General features: G+C 50.8%; 1 protein-coding gene and 1 long non-coding RNA gene across 2 annotated transcripts in view; both read right to left on the bottom strand.

The window, feature by feature from the left end:
* The window catches only part of psip1b (PC4 and SFRS1 interacting protein 1b), a 37,846-nt gene that overhangs the window by 10,409 nt on the left and 5,069 nt on the right, over window positions 1–22,368 (bottom strand). The window contains exons 2-9 of the mRNA XM_029754909.1: window positions 22,210–22,317; window positions 21,301–21,362; window positions 20,332–20,467; window positions 20,006–20,080; window positions 19,732–19,911; window positions 19,504–19,582; window positions 18,623–19,398; window positions 14,909–15,562 (exon numbers count right to left, since the gene is read on the bottom strand). Of these exons, the coding sequence (XP_029610769.1) occupies window positions 14,909–15,562; window positions 18,623–19,398; window positions 19,504–19,582; window positions 19,732–19,911; window positions 20,006–20,080; window positions 20,332–20,467; window positions 21,301–21,362; window positions 22,210–22,293 (2,046 nt within the window). The 5' untranslated portion in view covers window positions 22,294–22,317. The remainder of the gene's footprint in view (window positions 1–14,908; window positions 15,563–18,622; window positions 19,399–19,503; window positions 19,583–19,731; window positions 19,912–20,005; window positions 20,081–20,331; window positions 20,468–21,300; window positions 21,363–22,209; window positions 22,318–22,368) is intronic.
* LOC115194750 (uncharacterized) lies at window positions 16,090–16,344 on the bottom strand. The gene is made up of 2 exons (XR_003878470.1): window positions 16,185–16,344; window positions 16,090–16,122 (listed from the first exon to the last, which is right to left on the bottom strand). It is a non-coding gene; the product is annotated as an uncharacterized LOC115194750 (long non-coding RNA).

The following is a 22,368-nucleotide window of genomic DNA, read 5'->3' as shown; positions in this document are numbered from 1 at the left end:
TACTGGGAGTCTGGGCTGCATCATGTTAGCTCCACTAACTCACTGCTAGCCTGGGAGTCTGGGCTGCATCATGTTAGCTCCACTAACTCACTGCTAGCCTGGGAGTCTGGGCTGCATCATGTTAGCTCTACTAACTCACTGCTAGCCTGTACTGGGAGTCTGGGCTGCACCACTAACTCACTGCTAGCCTGGGAGTCTGGGCTGCACCACTAACTCACTGCTAGCCTGGGAGTCTGGGCTGCACCACTAACTCACTGCTAGTCTGGGAGTCTGGGCTGCATCATGTTAGCTCTACTAACTCACTGCTAGTCTGGGAGTCTGGGCTGCATCATGTTAGCTCTACTAACTCACTGCTAGCCTGGGAGTCTGGGCTGCATCATGTTAGCTCCACTAGCTCACTGCTAGCCTGTACTGGGAGTCTGGGCTGCACCCTGTCTGCTCCACTAACTCACTGCTAGCCTGGGAGTCTGGGCTGCATCATGTTAGCTCCACTAGCTCACTGATAGCCTGTACTGGGAGTCTGGGCTGCACCCTGTCTGCTCCACTAACTCACTGCTAGCCTGGGAGTCTGGGCTGCATCATGTTAGCTCCACTAAGTCACTGCTAGCCTGTACTGGGAGTCTAGACTGCATCATGTTAGATCCACTAACTCACTGCTAGCCTGTACTGGGAGTCTGGACTGCATCATGTTAGCTCCACTAACTCACTGCTAGCCTGGGAGTCTGGGCTGCATCATGTTAGCTCCACTAACTCACTGCTAGCCTGGGAGTCTGGGCTGCATCATGTTAGCTCTACTAACTCACTGCTAGCCTGTACTGGGAGTCTGGGCTGCACCACTAACTCACTGCTAGCCTGGGAGTCTGGGCTGCACCAGATAACTCACTGCTAGCCTGGGAGTCTGGGCTGCACCACTAACTCACTGCTAGTCTGGGAGTCTGGGCTGCATCATGTTAGCTCTACTAACTCACTGCTAGCCTGGGAGTCTGGGCTGCATCATGTTAGCTCCACTAACTCACTGCTAGCCTGGGAGTCTGGGCTACATCATGTTAGCTCCATTAACTCACTGCTAGCCTGGGAGTCTGGGCTGCATCATGTTAGCTCCACTAGCTCACTGATAGCCTGTACTGGGAGTCTGGGCTGCATCATGTTAGCACCACTAACTCACTGCTAGCCTGGGAGTCTGGGCTGCATCATGTTAGCTCCACTAGCTCACTGCTAGTCTGGGAGTCTGGGCTGCATCATGTTAGCTCTACTAACTCACTGCTAGCCTGGGAGTCTGGGCTGCATCATGTTAGCTCCACTAGCTCACTGCTAGCCTGTACTGGGAGTCTGGGCTGCACCCTGTCTGCTCCACTAACTCACTGCTAGCCTGGGAGTCTGGGCTGCATCATGTTAGCTCCACTAGCTCACTGATAGCCTGTACTGGGAGTCTGGGCTGCACCCTGTCTGCTCCACTAACTCACTGCTAGCCTGGGAGTCTGGGCTGCATCATGTTAGCTCCACTAAGTCACTGCTAGCCTGTACTGGGAGTCTAGACTGCATCATGTTAGATCCACTAACTCACTGCTAGCCTGTACTGGGAGTCTGGACTGCATCATGTTAGCTCCACTAACTCACTGCTAGCCTGTACTGGGAGTCTGGGCTGCATCATGTTAGCTCCACTAACTCACTGCTAGCCTGGGAGTCTGGGCTGCATCATGTTAGCTCCACTAACTCACTGCTAGCCTGGGAGTCTGGGCTGCATCATGTTAGCTCTACTAACTCACTGCTAGCCTGTACTGGGAGTCTGGGCTGCACCACTAACTCACTGCTAGCCTGGGAGTCTGGGCTGCACCAGATAACTCACTGCTAGCCTGGGAGTCTGGGCTGCACCACTAACTCACTGCTAGCCTGGGAGTCTGGGCTGCATCATGTTAGCTCCACTAACTCACTGCTAGCCTGGGAGTCTGGGCTGCATCATGTTAGCTCCACTAACTCACTGCTAGCCTGTACTGGGAGTCTGGGCTGCATCATGTTAGCTCCACTAACTCACTGCTAGTCTGGGAGTCTGGGCTGCATCATGTTAGCTCCACTAACTCACTGCTAGCCTGTACTGGGAGTCTGGGCTGTATCATGTTAGCTCCACTAACTCACTGCTAGCCTGTACTGGGAGTCTGGGCTGCATCATGTTAGCTCCACTAACTCACTGCTAGCCTGGGAGTCTGGGCTGCATCATGTTAGCTCCACTAACTCACTGCTAGTCTGTACTGGGAGTCTGGGCTGCATCATGTTAGCTCCACTAACTCACTGCTAGTCTGTACTGGGAGTCTGGACTGCATCATGTTAGCTCTACTAACTCACTGCTAGCCTGGGAGTCTGGGCTGCATCATGTTAGCTCCACTAACTCACTGCTAGCCTGTACTGGGAGTCTGGACTGCATCATGTTAGCTCCACTAACTCACTGCTAGCCTGTACTGGGAGTCTGGACTGCATCATGTTAGCTCCACTAACTCACTGCTAGCCTGGGAGTCTGGACTGCATCATGTTAGCTCCACTAACTCACTGCTAGCCTGGGAGTCTGGGCTGCATCATGTTAGCTCCACTAACTCACTGCTAGTCTGTACTGGGAGTCTGGGCTGCATCATGTTAGCTCCACTAACTCACTGCTAGCCTGTACTGGGAGTCTGGGCTGCATCATGTTAGCTCCACTAACTCACTGCTAGCCTGTACTGGGAGTCTGGGCTGCATCATGTTAGCTCCACTAACTCACTGCTAGCCTGGGAGTCTGGGCTGCATCATGTTAGCTCTACTAACTCACTGCTAGCCTGGGAGTCTGGGCTGCATCATGTTAGCTCCACTAACTCACTGCTAGCCTGGGAGTCTGGGCTGCATCATGTTAGCTCCACTAACTCACTGCTAGCCTGGGAGTCTGGGCTGTATCATGTTAGCTCCACTAACTCACTGCTAGCCTGTACTGGGAGTCTGGGCTGCATCATGTTAGCTCCACTAACTCACTGCTAGCCTGCACTGGGAGTCTGGGCTGTATCATGTTAGCTCCACTAGCTCACTGATAGCCTGTACTGGGAGTCTGGGCTGCATCATGTTAGCTCCACTAACTCACTGCTAGCCTGCACTGGGAGTCTGGGCTGTATCATGTTAGCTCCACTAGCTCACTGATAGCCTGTACTGGGAGTCTGGGCTGCACCCTGTCTGCACCACTAACTCACTGCTAGCCTGGGAGTCTGGGCTGCATCATGTTAACTCCACTAACTCACTGCTAGCCTGGGAGTCTGGGCTGCATCATGTTAGCTCCACTAGCTCACTGATAGCCTGGGAGTCTGGGCTGCATCATGTTAGCTCCACTAACTCACTGCTAGCCTGGGAGTCTGGGCTGTATCATGTTAGCTCCACTAGCTCACTGCTAGCCTGTACTGGGAGTCTGGGCTGCATCATGTTAGCTCTACTAACTCACTGCTAGCCTGGGAGTCTGGGCTGCATCATGTTAGCTCCACTAACTCACTGCTAGCCTGGGAGTCTGGGCTACATCATGTTAGCTCCACTAACTCACTGCTAGCCTGGGAGTCTGGGCTGCATCATGTTAGCTCCACTAGCTCACTGATAGCCTGTACTGGGAGTCTGGGCTGCATCATGTTAGCACCACTAACTCACTGCTAGCCTGGGAGTCTGGGCTGCATCATGTTAGCTCCACTAGCTCACTGCTAGTCTGGGAGTCTGGGCTGCATCATGTTAGCTCTACTAACTCACTGCTAGCCTGGGAGTCTGGGCTGCATCATGTTAGCTCCACTAGCTCACTGCTAGCCTGTACTGGGAGTCTGGGCTGCACCCTGTCTGCTCCACTAACTCACTGCTAGCCTGGGAGTCTGGGCTGCATCATGTTAGCTCCACTAGCTCACTGATAGCCTGTACTGGGAGTCTGGGCTGCACCCTGTCTGCTCCACTAACTCACTGCTAGCCTGGGAGTCTGGGCTGCATCATGTTAGCTCCACTAAGTCACTGCTAGCCTGTACTGGGAGTCTAGACTGCATCATGTTAGATCCACTAACTCACTGCTAGCCTGTACTGGGAGTCTGGACTGCATCATGTTAGCTCCACTAACTCACTGCTAGCCTGGGAGTCTGGGCTGCATCATGTTAGCTCCACTAACTCACTGCTAGCCTGGGAGTCTGGGCTGCATCATGTTAGCTCTACTAACTCACTGCTAGCCTGTACTGGGAGTCTGGGCTGCACCACTAACTCACTGCTAGCCTGGGAGTCTGGGCTGCACCAGATAACTCACTGCTAGCCTGGGAGTCTGGGCTGCACCACTAACTCACTGCTAGTCTGGGAGTCTGGGCTGCATCATGTTAGCTCTACTAACTCACTGCTAGCCTGGGAGTCTGGGCTGCATCATGTTAGCTCCACTAACTCACTGCTAGCCTGGGAGTCTGGGCTACATCATGTTAGCTCCATTAACTCACTGCTAGCCTGGGAGTCTGGGCTGCATCATGTTAGCTCCACTAGCTCACTGATAGCCTGTACTGGGAGTCTGGGCTGCATCATGTTAGCACCACTAACTCACTGCTAGCCTGGGAGTCTGGGCTGCATCATGTTAGCTCCACTAGCTCACTGCTAGTCTGGGAGTCTGGGCTGCATCATGTTAGCTCTACTAACTCACTGCTAGCCTGGGAGTCTGGGCTGCATCATGTTAGCTCCACTAGCTCACTGCTAGCCTGTACTGGGAGTCTGGGCTGCACCCTGTCTGCTCCACTAACTCACTGCTAGCCTGGGAGTCTGGGCTGCATCATGTTAGCTCCACTAGCTCACTGATAGCCTGTACTGGGAGTCTGGGCTGCACCCTGTCTGCTCCACTAACTCACTGCTAGCCTGGGAGTCTGGGCTGCATCATGTTAGCTCCACTAAGTCACTGCTAGCCTGTACTGGGAGTCTAGACTGCATCATGTTAGATCCACTAACTCACTGCTAGCCTGTACTGGGAGTCTGGACTGCATCATGTTAGCTCCACTAACTCACTGCTAGCCTGTACTGGGAGTCTGGGCTGCATCATGTTAGCTCCACTAACTCACTGCTAGCCTGGGAGTCTGGGCTGCATCATGTTAGCTCCACTAACTCACTGCTAGCCTGGGAGTCTGGGCTGCATCATGTTAGCTCTACTAACTCACTGCTAGCCTGTACTGGGAGTCTGGGCTGCACCACTAACTCACTGCTAGCCTGGGAGTCTGGGCTGCACCAGATAACTCACTGCTAGCCTGGGAGTCTGGGCTGCACCACTAACTCACTGCTAGCCTGGGAGTCTGGGCTGCATCATGTTAGCTCCACTAACTCACTGCTAGCCTGGGAGTCTGGGCTGCATCATGTTAGCTCCACTAACTCACTGCTAGCCTGTACTGGGAGTCTGGGCTGCATCATGTTAGCTCCACTAACTCACTGCTAGTCTGGGAGTCTGGGCTGCATCATGTTAGCTCCACTAACTCACTGCTAGCCTGTACTGGGAGTCTGGGCTGTATCATGTTAGCTCCACTAACTCACTGCTAGCCTGTACTGGGAGTCTGGGCTGCATCATGTTAGCTCCACTAACTCACTGCTAGCCTGGGAGTCTGGGCTGCATCATGTTAGCTCCACTAACTCACTGCTAGTCTGTACTGGGAGTCTGGGCTGCATCATGTTAGCTCCACTAACTCACTGCTAGTCTGTACTGGGAGTCTGGACTGCATCATGTTAGCTCTACTAACTCACTGCTAGCCTGGGAGTCTGGGCTGCATCATGTTAGCTCCACTAACTCACTGCTAGCCTGTACTGGGAGTCTGGACTGCATCATGTTAGCTCCACTAACTCACTGCTAGCCTGTACTGGGAGTCTGGACTGCATCATGTTAGCTCCACTAACTCACTGCTAGCCTGGGAGTCTGGACTGCATCATGTTAGCTCCACTAACTCACTGCTAGCCTGGGAGTCTGGGCTGCATCATGTTAGCTCCACTAACTCACTGCTAGTCTGTACTGGGAGTCTGGGCTGCATCATGTTAGCTCCACTAACTCACTGCTAGCCTGTACTGGGAGTCTGGGCTGCATCATGTTAGCTCCACTAACTCACTGCTAGCCTGTACTGGGAGTCTGGGCTGCATCATGTTAGCTCCACTAACTCACTGCTAGCCTGGGAGTCTGGGCTGCATCATGTTAGCTCTACTAACTCACTGCTAGCCTGGGAGTCTGGGCTGCATCATGTTAGCTCCACTAACTCACTGCTAGCCTGGAAGTCTGGGCTGCATCATGTTAGCTCCACTAACTCACTGCTAGCCTGGGAGTCTGGGCTGTATCATGTTAGCTCCACTAACTCACTGCTAGCCTGTACTGGGAGTCTGGGCTGCATCATGTTAGCTCCACTAACTCACTGCTAGCCTGCACTGGGAGTCTGGGCTGTATCATGTTAGCTCCACTAGCTCACTGATAGCCTGTACTGGGAGTCTGGGCTGCATCATGTTAGCTCCACTAACTCACTGCTAGCCTGCACTGGGAGTCTGGGCTGTATCATGTTAGCTCCACTAGCTCACTGATAGCCTGTACTGGGAGTCTGGGCTGCACCCTGTCTGCACCACTAACTCACTGCTAGCCTGGGAGTCTGGGCTGCATCATGTTAACTCCACTAACTCACTGCTAGCCTGGGAGTCTGGGCTGCATCATGTTAGCTCCACTAGCTCACTGATAGCCTGGGAGTCTGGGCTGCATCATGTTAGCTCCACTAACTCACTGCTAGCCTGGGAGTCTGGGCTGTATCATGTTAGCTCCACTAGCTCACTGCTAGCCTGTACTGGGAGTCTGGGCTGCATCATGTTAGCTCTACTAACTCACTGCTAGCCTGGGAGTCTGGGCTGCATCATGTTAGCTCCACTAACTCACTGCTAGCCTGTACTGGGAGTCTGGGCTGCATCATGTTAGCTCCACTAACTCACTGCTAGCCTGTACTGGGAGTCTGGGCTGCACCATGTTAGCTCCACTAACTCACTGCTAGCCTGGGAGTCTGGGCTGCATCGTGTTAGCTCCACTAACTCACTGCTAGCCTGTACTGGGAGTCTGGGCTGCATCATGTTAGCTTCACTAACTCACTGCTAGCCTGTACTGGGAGTCTGGGCTGCATCATGTTAGCTTCACTAACTCACTGCTAGCCTGGGAGTCTGGGCTGCATCATGTTAGCTCCACTAACTCACTGCTAGCCTGGGAGTCTGGGCTGCATCATGTTAGCTCCACTAACTCACTGCTAGCCTGGGAGTCTGGGCTGCATCATGTTAGCTTCACTAACTCACTGCTAGCCTGGGACTCTGGGCTGTATCATGTTAGCTCCACTAACTCACTGCTAGCCTGGGAGTCTGGGCTGTATCATGTTAGCTCCACTAACTCACTGCTAGCCTGGGAGTCTGGGCTGCATCATGTTAGCTCCACTAACTCACTGCTAACCTGGGAGTCTGGGCTGCATCATGTTAGCTCCACTAACTCACTGCTAGCCTGTACTGGGAGTCTGGACTGCATCATGTTAGCTCCACTAACTCACTGCTAGCCTGTACTGGGAGTCTGGGCTGCATCATGTTAGCTCCACTAACTCACTGCTAGCCTGTACTGGGAGTCTGGGCTGCATCATGTTAGCTCCACTAACTCACTGCTAGTCTGGGAGTCTGGGCTGCATCATGTTAGCTCCACTAACTCACTGCTAGCCTGTACTGGGAGTCTGGGCTGCATCATGTTAGCTCCACTAACTCACTGCTAGCCTGGGAGTCTGGGCTGCAACATGTTAGCTCTACTAACTCACTGCTAGCCTGGGAGTCTGGGCTGCATCATGTTAGCTCCACTAACTCACTGCTAGTCTGTACTGGGAGTCTGGGCTGCATCATGTTAGCTCTACTAACTCACTGCTAGCCTGGGAGTCTGGACTGCATCATGTTAGCTCCACTAACTCACTGCTAGCCTGTACTGGGAGTCTGGGCTGCATCATGTTAGCTCCACTAACTCACTGCTAGCCTGGGAGTCTGGGCTGCATCATGTTAGCTCCACTAACTCACTGCTAGCCTGGGAGTCTGGGCTGCATCATGTTAGCTACACTAACTCACTGCTAGGCTGTACTGGGAGTCTGGGCTGTATCATGTTAGCTCCACTAACTCACTGCTAGCCTGTACTGGGAGTCTGGGCTGCATCGTGTTAGCTCCACTAACTCACTGCTAGCCTGGGAGTCTGGGCTGCATCATGTTAGCTCCACTAACTCACTGCTAGCCTGTACTGGGAGTCTGGGCTGCATCATGTTCGCTCCACTAACTCACTGCTAGCCTGGGAGTCTGGGCTGCATCATGTTAGCTCCACTAACTCACTGCTAGTCTGCACTGGGAGTCTGGGCTGCATCATGTTAGCTCTACTAACTCACTGCTAGCCTGTACTGGGAGTCTGGGCTGCATCATGTTAGCTCTACTAACTCACTGCTAGCCTGGGAGTCTGGGCTGCATCATGTTAGCTCCACTAACTCACTGCTAGCCTGGAAGTCTGGGCTGCATCATGTTAGCTTCACTAACTCACTGCTAGCCTGTACTGGGAGTCTGGGCTGCATCATGTTAGCTTCACTAACTCACTGCTAGCCTGGGAGTCTGGGCTGCATCATGTTAGCTCCACTAACTCACTGCTAGCCTGGGAGTCTGGGCTGTATCATGTTAGCTCCACTAACTCACTGCTAGCCTGGGAGTCTGGGCTGCATCATGTTAGCTTCACTAACTCACTGCTAGCCTGGGACTCTGGGCTGTATCATGTTAGCTCCACTAACTCACTGCTAGCCTGGGAGTCTGGGCTGTATCATGTTAGCTCCACTAACTCACTGCTAGCCTGGGAGTCTGGGCTGCATCATGTTAGCTCCACTAACTCACTGCTAGCCTGTACTGGGAGTCTGGGCTGCATCATGTTAGCTCCACTAACTCACTGCTAGCCTGGGAGTCTGGGCTGCAACATGTTAGCTCTACTAACTCACTGCTAGCCTGGGAGTCTGGGCTGCATCATGTTAGCTCTACTAACTCACTGCTAGCCTGTACTGGGAGTCTGGGCTGCATCATGTTAGCTCTACTAACTCACTGCTAGCCTGGGAGTCTGGGCTGCATCATGTTAGCTCCACTAACTCACTGCTAGCCTGGAAGTCTGGGCTGCATCATGTTAGCTCCACTAACTCACTGCTAGCCTGGGAGTCTGGGCTGTATCATGTTAGCTCCACTAACTCACTGCTAGCCTGGAAGTCTGGGCTGCATCATGTTAGCTCCACTAACTCACTGCTAGCCTGGGAGTCTGGGCTGTATCATGTTAGCTCCACTAACTCACTGCTAGCCTGTACTGGGAGTCTGGGCTGCATCATGTTAGCTCCACTAACTCACTGCTAGCCTGCACTGGGAGTCTGGGCTGTATCATGTTAGCTCCACTAGCTCACTGATAGCCTGTACTGGGAGTCTGGGCTGCATCATGTTAGCTCCACTAACTCACTGCTAGCCTGCACTGGGAGTCTGGGCTGTATCATGTTAGCTCCACTAGCTCACTGATAGCCTGTACTGGGAGTCTGGGCTGCACCCTGTCTGCACCACTAACTCACTGCTAGCCTGGGAGTCTGGGCTGCATCATGTTAACTCCACTAACTCACTGCTAGCCTGGGAGTCTGGGCTGCATCATGTTAGCTCCACTAGCTCACTGATAGCCTGGGAGTCTGGGCTGCATCATGTTAGCTCCACTAACTCACTGCTAGCCTGGGAGTCTGGGCTGTATCATGTTAGCTCCACTAGCTCACTGCTAGCCTGTACTGGGAGTCTGGGCTGCATCATGTTAGCTCTACTAACTCACTGCTAGCCTGGGAGTCTGGGCTGCATCATGTTAGCTCCACTAACTCACTGCTAGCCTGTACTGGGAGTCTGGGCTGCATCATGTTAGCTCCACTAACTCACTGCTAGCCTGTACTGGGAGTCTGGGCTGCACCATGTTAGCTCCACTAACTCACTGCTAGCCTGGGAGTCTGGGCTGCATCGTGTTAGCTCCACTAACTCACTGCTAGCCTGTACTGGGAGTCTGGGCTGCATCATGTTAGCTTCACTAACTCACTGCTAGCCTGTACTGGGAGTCTGGGCTGCATCATGTTAGCTTCACTAACTCACTGCTAGCCTGGGAGTCTGGGCTGCATCATGTTAGCTCCACTAACTCACTGCTAGCCTGGGAGTCTGGGCTGTATCATGTTAGCTCCACTAACTCACTGCTAGCCTGGGAGTCTGGGCTGCATCATGTTAGCTTCACTAACTCACTGCTAGCCTGGGACTCTGGGCTGTATCATGTTAGCTCCACTAACTCACTGCTAGCCTGGGAGTCTGGGCTGTATCATGTTAGCTCCACTAACTCACTGCTAGCCTGGGAGTCTGGGCTGCATCATGTTAGCTCCACTAACTCACTGCTAACCTGGGAGTCTGGGCTGCATCATGTTAGCTCCACTAACTCACTGCTAGCCTGTACTGGGAGTCTGGACTGCATCATGTTAGCTCCACTAGCTCACTGATAGCCTGGGAGTCTGGGCTGCATCATGTTAGCTCCACTAACTCACTGCTAGCCTGGGAGTCTGGGCTGTATCATGTTAGCTCCACTAGCTCACTGCTAGCCTGTACTGGGAGTCTGGGCTGCATCATGTTAGCTCTACTAACTCACTGCTAGCCTGGGAGTCTGGGCTGCATCATGTTAGCTCCACTAACTCACTGCTAGCCTGTACTGGGAGTCTGGGCTGCATCATGTTAGCTCCACTAACTCACTGCTAGCCTGTACTGGGAGTCTGGGCTGCACCATGTTAGCTCCACTAACTCACTGCTAGCCTGGGAGTCTGGGCTGCATCGTGTTAGCTCCACTAACTCACTGCTAGCCTGTACTGGGAGTCTGGGCTGCATCATGTTAGCTTCACTAACTCCCTGCTAGCCTGTACTGGGAGTCTGGGCTGCATCATGTTAGCTTCACTAACTCACTGCTAGCCTGGGAGTCTGGGCTGCATCATGTTAGCTCCACTAACTCACTGCTAGCCTGGGAGTCTGGGCTGTATCATGTTAGCTCCACTAACTCACTGCTAGCCTGGGAGTCTGGGCTGCATCATGTTAGCTTCACTAACTCACTGCTAGCCTGGGACTCTGGGCTGTATCATGTTAGCTCCACTAACTCACTGCTAGCCTGGGAGTCTGGGCTGTATCATGTTAGCTCCACTAACTCACTGCTAGCCTGGGAGTCTGGGCTGCATCATGTTAGCTCCACTAACTCACTGCTAACCTGGGAGTCTGGGCTGCATCATGTTAGCTCCACTAACTCACTGCTAGCCTGTACTGGGAGTCTGGACTGCATCATGTTAGCTCCACTAACTCACTGCTAGCCTGTACTGGGAGTCTGGGCTGCATCATGTTAGCTCCACTAACTCACTGCTAGCCTGTACTGGGAGTCTGGGCTGCATCATGTTAGCTCCACTAACTCACTGCTAGTCTGGGAGTCTGGGCTGCATCATGTTAGCTCCACTAACTCACTGCTAGCCTGTACTGGGAGTCTGGGCTGCATCATGTTAGCTCCACTAACTCACTGCTAGCCTGGGAGTCTGGGCTGCAACATGTTAGCTCTACTAACTCACTGCTAGCCTGGGAGTCTGGGCTGCATCATGTTAGCTCCACTAACTCACTGCTAGTCTGTACTGGGAGTCTGGGCTGCATCATGTTAGCTCTACTAACTCACTGCTAGCCTGGGAGTCTGGACTGCATCATGTTAGCTCCACTAACTCACTGCTAGCCTGTACTGGGAGTCTGGGCTGCATCATGTTAGCTCCACTAACTCACTGCTAGCCTGGGAGTCTGGGCTGCATCATGTTAGCTCCACTAACTCACTGCTAGCCTGGGAGTCTGGGCTGCATCATGTTAGCTACACTAACTCACTGCTAGGCTGTACTGGGAGTCTGGGCTGTATCATGTTAGCTCCACTAACTCACTGCTAGCCTGTACTGGGAGTCTGGGCTGCATCGTGTTAGCTCCACTAACTCACTGCTAGCCTGGGAGTCTGGGCTGCATCATGTTAGCTCCACTAACTCACTGCTAGCCTGTACTGGGAGTCTGGGCTGCATCATGTTCGCTCCACTAACTCACTGCTAGCCTGGGAGTCTGGGCTGCATCATGTTAGCTCCACTAACTCACTGCTAGTCTGCACTGGGAGTCTGGGCTGCATCATGTTAGCTCTACTAACTCACTGCTAGCCTGTACTGGGAGTCTGGGCTGCATCATGTTAGCTCCACTAACTCACTGTTAGCCTGGGAGTCTGGGCTGCATCATGTTAGCTCCACTAACTCACTGCTAGCCTGTACTGGGAGTCTGGGCTGCATCATGTTAGCTCCACTAACTCACTGCTAGTTTGGGAGTCTGGGCTGCATCATGTTAGCTCCACTAACTCACTGCTAGCCTGGGAGTCTGGGCTGCATCATGTTAACTCCACTAACTCACTGCTAGCCTGGGAGTCTGGGCTGCATCATGTTAGCTCTACTAACTCACTGCTAGCCTGGGAGTCTGGACTGCATCATGTTAGCTCCACTAACTCACTGCTAGCCTGGGAGTCTGGGCTGTATCATGTTAGCTCCACTAACTCACTGCTAGCCTGTACTGGGAGTCTGGGCTGCATCATGTTAGCTCCACTAACTCACTGCTAGCCTGGGAGTCTGGGCTGCATCATGTTAGCTCTACTAACTCACTGCTAGCCTGGGAGTCTGGGCTACATCATGTTAGCTCCACTAACTCACTGCTAGCCTGGGAGTCTGGGCTACATCATGTTAGCTCCACTAACTCACTGCTAGCCTGGGAGTCTGGGCTGCATCATGTTAGCTCCACTAACTCACTGCTAGCCTGTACTGGGAGTCTGGGCTGCATCATGTTAGCTCCACTAGCTCACTGCTAGCCTGGGCTGCATCATGTTAGCTCCACTAACTCACTGCTAGCCTGGGAGTCTGGGCTGCATCATGTTAGCTCCACTAACTCACTGCTAGCCTGTACTGGGAGTCTGGGCTGCATCATGTTAGCTCCACTAACTCACTGCTAGCCTGTACTGGGAGTCTGGGCTGCATCATGTTAGCTCCACTAACTCACTGCTAGCCTGGGAGTCTGGGCTGCATCATGTTAGCTCCACTAACTCACTGCTAGCCTGGGAGTCTGGGCTGCATCATGTTAGCTCCACTAACTCACTGCTAGCCTGTACTGGGAGTCTGGGCTGCATCATGTTAGCTCCACTAGCTCACTGCTAGCCTGGGAGTCTGGGCTGCATCATGTTAGCTCCACTAACTCACTGCTAGCCTGTACTGGGAGTCTAGACTGCATCATGTTAGCTCCCCATTCATGCTGCACAGAAGTTAACACACATGGATAATGTGACAAGGCATGTAGAAATGTTAACTGTCAATTACTGTTTGCACCCCACAATGCCCATACAGGCTAAAACACTTTAATCTGCTGTCCTAGCTTCAGGAAGAAGCTGGTTCCACGCATTGTGGGGTGCCAGGACAGAGAAGAGCTTGGACTGGGCTGAGCAGGAGCTGCCCTCCCGTTGGGGTGCCAGGACAGAGAAGAGCTTGGACTGGGCTGAGCAGGAGCTGCCCTCCCATTGGGGTGCCAGGACAGAGAAGAGCTTGGACTGGGCAGGAGCTGCCCTCCCATTGGGGTGCCAGGACAGAGAAGAGCTTGGACTGGGCAGGAGCTGCCCTCCCATTGGGGTGCCAGGACAGAGAAGAGCTTGGACTGGGCTGAGCAGGAGCTGCCCTCCCATTGGGGTGCCAGGACAGAGAAGAGCTTGGACTGGGCCGAGCAGGAGCTGCCCTCCCATTGGGGTGGGAGAACCAAAAGGACCAGAGATGGCAGAATGGAATGGTCTGTTTGGGGTGTAAGGTTTGATCACAGCCTTAAGGTAGAGAGGGTCAGTTCCTCTTGCTGTTCACTAGGTCAACACCACGGTCTTGTAGTGGATACGAGCTTAAATTGAAAAATCACCTTGACAACATTCATTTTGATAAAAAAAAAAAATCTTAACTTATTTGGCCATGTGGTCAGAAAGTAACTTGAGACCTGAACAGGATATAAAGATGTTTAAAGTTCAACATTTAGCCCACCATCCTATGAGACATCAATGTCTTCATCACTGGAAAACATTATTATTATTCTTTTTTTAAACGGTTGAGTTTGACATCATTTAAAAGCGTACAGTGTTGTCAAACTATTTCATTATTTCTTGATTTAATTATAAAAACAAATTTTCATGTCATTTTTAAACCTTTAAAAAAAAAAAAAAAACGTCAGTTATCTAAAAAAATTGCATAAACTCAAGTTGGTGTTTCATAGTCACGTTGTCGTCGAGACCCTACTTCACATCGGAGGTGGTGGTTGGTACGCTATGGAGACACAACTGCAACACATCGGAGGTGGTGGTTGGTACGCTATGGAGACACAACTGCAACACATCGGAGGTGGTGGTTGGTACGCTATGGAGACACAACTGCAACACATCGGAGGTGGTGGTTGGTACGCTGTGGAGACACAACGTGCTCTTGAAGACAAGGTGGGTGCCATTTCAAATGATAGAAATAGGATTCATAGAATGAACCTATCCCTTCAGTCCACTGCAATTTACCTGGTACGACCATTGAAATGTAAACATTGTGACGGCCCTGGAGCTGTCTGAACCGTGTCAGTGCTTCTCCTTCCAAATGGGGCGCTACCCCTTTAACTCCCTATTAAATAGCCAGCATCAGCTGCTCAAGAGACGGGGCGCCCTAGAGGAAGCGTTCCAACCCTCAGCTTGAGAAGCTTGTTCCTACCCCGTTGTTTTGTTTTTAATAAAAGTTTAAGAGTCCGTGAGTCAATCAGATCTGACAGTAGAACTCCAGTGGAGAATGGAGACCCGCCCCGTATTGGCCTCGGGGAGACCCGCCCCGTATTGGCCTCGGGGGAGACCCCGCTCCGTATTGGCCTCGGGGGAGACCCGCTCCGTATAGGCCTCGGGGGAGACCCGCTCCGTATAGGCCTCGGGGGAGACCCGCTCCGTATAGGCCTCGGGGGAGACCCGCTCCGTATAGGCCTCGGGGGAGACCCGCTCCGTATTGGCCTCGGGGGAGACCCGCTCCGTATTGGCCTCGGGGGAGACCCGCTCCGTATAGGCCTCGTGGGAGACCCGCTCCGTATTGGCCTCGGGGGAGACCCGCTCCGTATTGGCCTCGGGGGAGACCCGCTCCGTATAGGCCTCGGGGGAGACCCGCTCCGTATAGGCCTCGGGGGAGACCCGCTCCGTATAGGCCTCGGGGGAGACCCGCTCCGTATAGGCCTCGTGGGAGACCCGCTCCGTATTGGCCTCGGGGGAGACCCGCTCCGTATTGGCCTCGGGGGAGACCCGCTCCGTATAGGCCTCGGGGGAGACCCACTCCGTATAGGCCTCGGGGGAGACCCGCTCCGTATTGGCCTCGGGGGAGACCCGCTCCGTATTGGCCTCGGGGGAGACCCGCTCCGTATTGGCCTCGGGGGAGACCTGCTCCTTATGTTAGTGGTTGGAATAATATATTGTGAATCATTACTATGTGAAAAGACAAAAAGAGGGTTTATGGTTTTCAGAGGTTGTGAATGAGACTGGTTTTACACTTCGCTTTATGGAGGGACAATTGAGTGACTGAGATCAAACAAAAAGGAGAGATCCTACAATCTCTCTGGTAGGTCGACCTACCTGGCACCCCTAACAAACAATAACCCGGTAGGCCAACCTAACAAACAACCTCAAGTCAAAACCGTTACACCAAGACCAAAGAGCTCTCCTAGGATGTCAGGGAAAAGATTGTAGACCTACACAAGGCTGCAATGGGCTACAAGACCATCGCAAAGCAGTGATGAAGACATTGATGTCTGGTGGCAAAAATGGTCGACCTTCAACACACCTTTTATCTCCGGAAAAAGGTTTTGGCATTCAGGTCTAAAAAAAAGTCCCTTTCCGACCACAACGGGCAAAATGTCTGGATTGGAAACTTTTCGTTGAAATCAACAACAAAAAAAAGGGAAGAAGTCAAGAAGTGATTGAGGTAAAACGATTTGAATTTAATGCACCTTCACACACCTATTTAATACACACACACACACACACACACACACCTATTTAATACACACACACACACACCTATTTAATATGCATTCACCTGTAGTGTGACTAGACCTAGGCTACATGTTGATATACCCACTTTATCAATACAGATTTACCAAATAAAATGACCATTATGTAATTCAATTGGTTAAAAAAAAATAAAAAATTGGGGGGTCAAATTGATTGTAAACTGAACAAAAATATAAAAAGCAACATGGAACAATTTCAAAGATTTTACTGAGTTACAGGTCATATAAGGAAATCAGTCAATTGAAATAAATTCATTAGGCCCTATTCTATGGATTTCACATGACTGGGAATACAGATATAAATCTGTTGATCACAGATACCTAAAGTAAAAGGTAGGTGTGTGGATCAGAAACCAGTCAGTATCTGGTGTGACCAACATTTGGCTCATGCAGCGCTACACATCTCCTTCACATAGAGGTTATCAGGCTGTTGATTGTGTCCTGTGGAATGTTGTCCCACTCCTCTTCAATGGCTGTGAGAAGTTGCTGGTTATTGGTGGGAACTGGAACATGCCTATCCAGAGCATCCCAAACATGCTCAATGTGTGACATGTCTGGTGAGTATGCAGGCCATTGAAGAACTGGGACATTTTTAGCTTCCAGGAATTGTGTACAGATCATTGCGACATGGGGCTGTGCATTATCATGCTGAAACATGAGGTGATGGAGGCGGATGAATGGCACGACAATGGGCCTCAGGATCTCCAAACGGTATCTCTGTGCATTGTGACTGATAAAATGCAGTTGTGTTTATTGTTCGTAGCTTTGCTTATGCCTGCCCCATACCATAACCCCACCTCCACCATGGGGCCCATACCATAACCCCACCTCCACCATGGGGCCCATACCATAACCCCACCTCCACCATGGGGCCCATACCATAACCCCACCTCCACCATGGGGCCCATACCATAACCCCACCTCCACCATGGGGCCCATACCATAACCCCACCTCCACCATGGGGCCCATACCATAACCCCACCTCCACCATGGGGCCCATACCATAACCCCACCTCCACCATGGGGCCCATACCATAACCCCACCTCCACCATGGGGCCCATACCATAACCCCACCTCCACCATGGGGCCCATACCATAACCCCACCTCCACCATGGGGCCCATACCATAACCCCACCTCCACCATGGGGCCCATACCATAACCACACCTCCACCATGGGCCCCATACCATAACCCCACCTCCACCATGGGCCCCATACCATAACCCCACCTCCACCATGGGGCCCATACCATAACCCCACCTCCACCATGGGGCCCATACCATAACCCCACCTCCACCATGGGGCCCATACCATAACCCCACCTCCACCATGGGGCCCATACCATAACCCCACCTCCACCATGGGGCCCATACCATAACCCCACCTCCACCATGGGGCCCATACCATAACCCCACCTCCACCATGGGGCCCATACCATAACCCCACCTCCACCATGGGGCCCATACCATAACCCCACCTCCACCATGGGGCCCATACCATAACCCCACCTCCACCATGGGGCCCATACCATAACCACACCGACACCATGGGGCGCTCTGTTCACAACGTTGACATCAGCAAACCGCTCGCCCACATAACGCCATAAACGTGGTCTGCGGTTGTGAGGCCGGTTGGACGTACTGCCAAATTCTCTAAAACGATATTGGAGGCGGCTTATGGTAGAGAAATTAACATTAAATTATCTGGCAACAGCTCTGGTGGACATTCCTGCAGTCAGCATGCCAATTGCACGCTCCCTCAAAACTTGAGACATCTGTGGCATTGTGTTGTGTGACAAAACTTCACATTTTAAAGTGGCCTTTTATTGTCCCCAGCACAAGGTGCACCTATGTAATGATCATGCTGTTGAATCAGCTTCTTGATATGCCACACCTGTCAGGTGGATGGATTATCTTGGCAAAGGAGAAATGCTCACTAACAGGAATGTAAACAAACATGAAAGAAATAAGCTTTTTGTGCGTCCAGAATTTTTCGGGGGATCTTTTATTTCATCTCATTGGACCAACACTTTTTACATGTTGCATTTATATTTTTGTTCAGTGTATCATTTATTCATTAATGCATACATGTTGATGTAAAAAAAAAAATAATAATAATAATAATAATTCTACAGTCATGATATTGAATTCAAGATGGCCAACGATTGAACAGATCAGTAGCTGAATTTACCTGTCCAGTGGCTCCAGTGCCATTCTGGGACTTTGGCTAATATGCCATCTTTTGTTGCCGTGGCATCGTTTAGGTATCGTTTTCCTATCAAATATCGTGACTGTATCGAGTATTGGAATACTAAACCTGATACTGGGGTCAAAATTCTAGTATGGTGACAACGCTATAGGGAATAGGGGGCCATTTGGGAATAGGGGGCCATTTGGGAATAGGGGGCCATTTGGGACCTGTCAGAGAGCACTCACCTCTTCATCCTGACCAGGACTGTTCTCTGTGACAGCATTGGTCACCCCCTCCTCCTCTTCGTTCCCCTTCACCGCTACCCCCTCCTCCTCTTCGTTCCTCTTCACTGCTACCCCACCCTCCTCCTCTTCGTTCCCCTTCACTGCTACCCCCTCCTCCTCCTCGTTCCCCTTCACTGCTACCCCACCCTCCTCCTCCTCCTCGTTCCCCTTCACTGCTACCCCACCCTCCTCTTCGTTCCCCTTCACTGCTACCCCCTCCTCCTCTTCGTTCCCCTTCACTGCTACCCCAACCCCCTCCTCGTTCCCCTTCACTGCTACCCCACCCTCCTCCTCCTCCTCGTTCCCCTTCACTGCTACCCCACCCTCCTCCTCCTCCTCGTTCCCCTTCACTGCTACCCCACCCTCCTCCTCTTCGTTCCTCTTCACTGCTACCCCACCCTCCTCCTCCTCGTTCCCCTTCACTGCTACCCCACCCTCCTCCTCCTCCTCGTTCCCCTTCACTGCTACCCCACCCTCCTCCTCCTCGTTCCCCTTCTTAACTGCTTCCTTGTGGATTACTTCTTTGTCTGTTTCTAAACTTTCCACCTCCCTCATCTTACTGACTTCAATCTTTCCCTCTTCAACACCAACTTCCTTTATCTTCTCTCCCTCATCATCCTTTTTCCTTTTCCTCCCTCTACTCTCCTCCTGTTTCTTTCTCTCTTCTGTGGTCTTCTCTCTCTTGCTCTTTGTAGTGGAGGAGCTTTTCTCCTCCGTCAATCTTGTCTTCTTGCTGACTGTGGAGACCAGAACAGGGCGGCCATTTTAGAATCCCTGTCCCATGACACCACATTGATATGATTGATACAAAATGGCTGACAGCTAGTGGTGATGTTCTTTACCTGGTGGGATTACAGTTGAACTGGTCGGGGCTGTCTTCTGCCCTTGGACAGGCTCGTCCTGGGTAGAACACATTTCAATCTAATGACACATATTAGCATAGCAGAAGTTATTGGTCTTTAAATTGATTTATAAAACCCGTTTATACATCAGCAATTAAAAATCCTTTATACTTCTAGATTTGACGGATAAATGTTAAGTTTAGAAACATTGGTGCTTTCCCTCCATACCTTTTTCCTTTTCTCAGCTCTTGTGTTGGCCGGCGTGTCAGTTTTCTGTTGGCCGTCGGCAGATGTTTTTGTGTTTCTCGGGGCCGCCTTGTTTCCCAGGGCCGTCACTGCCATTGTCCTGATAGTCTTCGCTGGTGTTTTAGGGGCCTTTATTGGGGCCTGTTTATGGGAGGTGAACATCTGTAAGTTGAAGTAAAAAATAAAATAAAAAAGACAAATGATTTTCTACCATTATATAGCTACTGTCTGTATCACAGCTGGACAGTTGACTCACTTTGACCGGTGCAGATGTCTTGGACTGGTCTGGCTTTTTATCTGCTTGCTCCTTTTTGGCTGGGGTACCACCCACCTGTTTCAGACAAGAGAAATAGAGACTGAGCTGAGAGCAAGAGAGATTCCAATCCACTACATGGAGGGAGGTGTGTCAGAGAGCGAGAGAGATTCCAATCCACTACATGGAGGGAGGTGTGTCAGAGAGCGAGAGAGATTCCAATTCACTACATGGAGGGAGGTGTGTCAGAGAGCGAGAGAGATTCCAATCCACTACATGGAGGGAGGTGTGTCAGAGAGCGAGAGAGAGAGAGCGCGTGTCCTACTCACCTTCTGTTTGCTGCATACTCTAGGAGTGTTCTCTATCTCCCACATTCCCTCTGTGAAGCCTCTAATGCGCACTCCTTTCCCATATCTGCCCTTGTTCCCCACGTAGGTCACTATATTTTCAGTGGGTATGGATGCTCTGGGGACGACAGAAGAAGAAGACTCGGTCCACAAACAAGAACAGAATGACAGCAACCATCAAATTCCCATTTTGGCTATTTATCAGACACTTATCTAGGGCGACTTACAGTCAGTACAAACTAATCATACATTTCCAATTGGAGACTACTAGCATGTAATAATGATAAATAATAATAATAATACATAATAATAAATAAATAAATAATAGTGATGATAAATAGTGATAATAAATAATAATAATAAATAATCATGATAATAAACAAATGCTAATAAATAATAACGATAATAAATAAATGCTAATAAATAATAGTGATAATAAATAATAATGATCATAATAATAATGATGTTATAGGGGCAACTATTCAAAAAATATTCCCATCCCTGGGTCGCTCGTCTTTTCAGTTCGCTGTTGCTAGCGACTGGAACTCAAACTGGACAGTTTTATCTCCATCTCTTCACTCAAAGACTCAATCATGAACACTCTTTACTGACAGTTGTGGCTGCTTTGTGTGATGTATTGTTGTCTCTACCTTCTTGCCCTTTGTGCTGTTGTCCATACCCAATAATGTTTGTACCATGTTGTTGTTGTCATGTTGTGTTGCTGCCATGCTGTTGTTGTCTTAGGTCTCTCTTTATGTAGTGTTGTGTTGTCTCTCTTGTCCTGATGTGTGTTTTGTCCTATATTAATATTTTATTTATTGAAACTGACTTGCCTAGTTAAATAAAGGTTAAATAAAACATTAATAAAAATCAGCCTTGACCTCGGATTGACCTCGGATTGACCTCGGATTGACCTCGGATTGACCTCGGATTGGAAGGAAGTCTACTCACGTCTGGTGAGTTCCAAAGAAGAACACTGGAACCTTCTTCTTAGAGCTCTCGCCCCGGGCTATCTGTTGGAGTAACACACAGACACCATCTATCAGCTGTCTATCTGTTGGAGTAACACACAGACACCATCTATCAGCTGTCTATCTGTAGGAGTAACACCATCTATCAGCTGTCTATCTGTTGGAGTAACACACAGACACCATCTATCAGCTGTCTATCTGTAGGAGTAACACCATCTATCAGCTGTCTATCTGTAGGAGTAACACCATCTATCAGCTGTCTATCTGTAGGAGTAACACCATCAATCAGCTGTCTATCTGTTGGAGTAACACACAGACACCATCTATCAGCTGTCTATCTGTTGGAGTAACACACAGACACCATCTATCAGCTGTCTATCTGTAGGAGTAACACACAGACACCATCTATCAGCTGTCTATCTGTAGGAGTAACACACAGACACCATCTATCAGCTGGCTATCTATCAGCTGTCTATCTGTAGGAGTAACACCATCTATCAGCTGTCTATCTGTTGGAGTAACACACAGACACCATCTATCAGCTGTCTATCTGTAGGAGTAACACCATCTATCAGCTGTCTATCTGTAGGAGTAACACCATCTATCAGCTGTCTATCTGTAGGAGTAACACCATCTATCAGCTGTCTATCTGTAGGAGTAACACCATCTATCAGCTGTCTATCTGTAGGAGTAACACACAGACACTATGGTCTTGTCTCAACCATCCTCTCCTGAGCCTGTTGGGGATTTGCAGTGATGAGACAAAATCATAACTAGCAATTAGGGAGAAAAAAAACAGGGTCATATACAAAAGGTTGTCAACTACATAGGGACGACACAGGGACGACATAGGGCTTCAGAAGACAGTCAGTGTGTGTGTTAGACTCACCCTGGCCGGCCAGTGGGGGAAGCCCCTCATCTTGGCGAAGACCAAGTCCCCAGGTTGAAACGTGTCTGCTGCCTTGCCTGGCATCCTGCTGCAACACTACTTCTCATACTGTTGAAGAGAGGAGGGAGATAAGGTCACCCTGACAGAGATCAGCTGACA

This window comes from Salmo trutta, chromosome 5 (genome assembly GCF_901001165.1).
Source record: "Salmo trutta chromosome 5, fSalTru1.1, whole genome shotgun sequence".
NCBI classification, from domain to species: Eukaryota; Metazoa; Chordata; class Actinopteri; order Salmoniformes; family Salmonidae; genus Salmo; species Salmo trutta.
The sequence above is the reverse complement of the archived record's forward strand: the minus strand, read 5'-3'. Positions and strand labels throughout refer to the sequence as shown.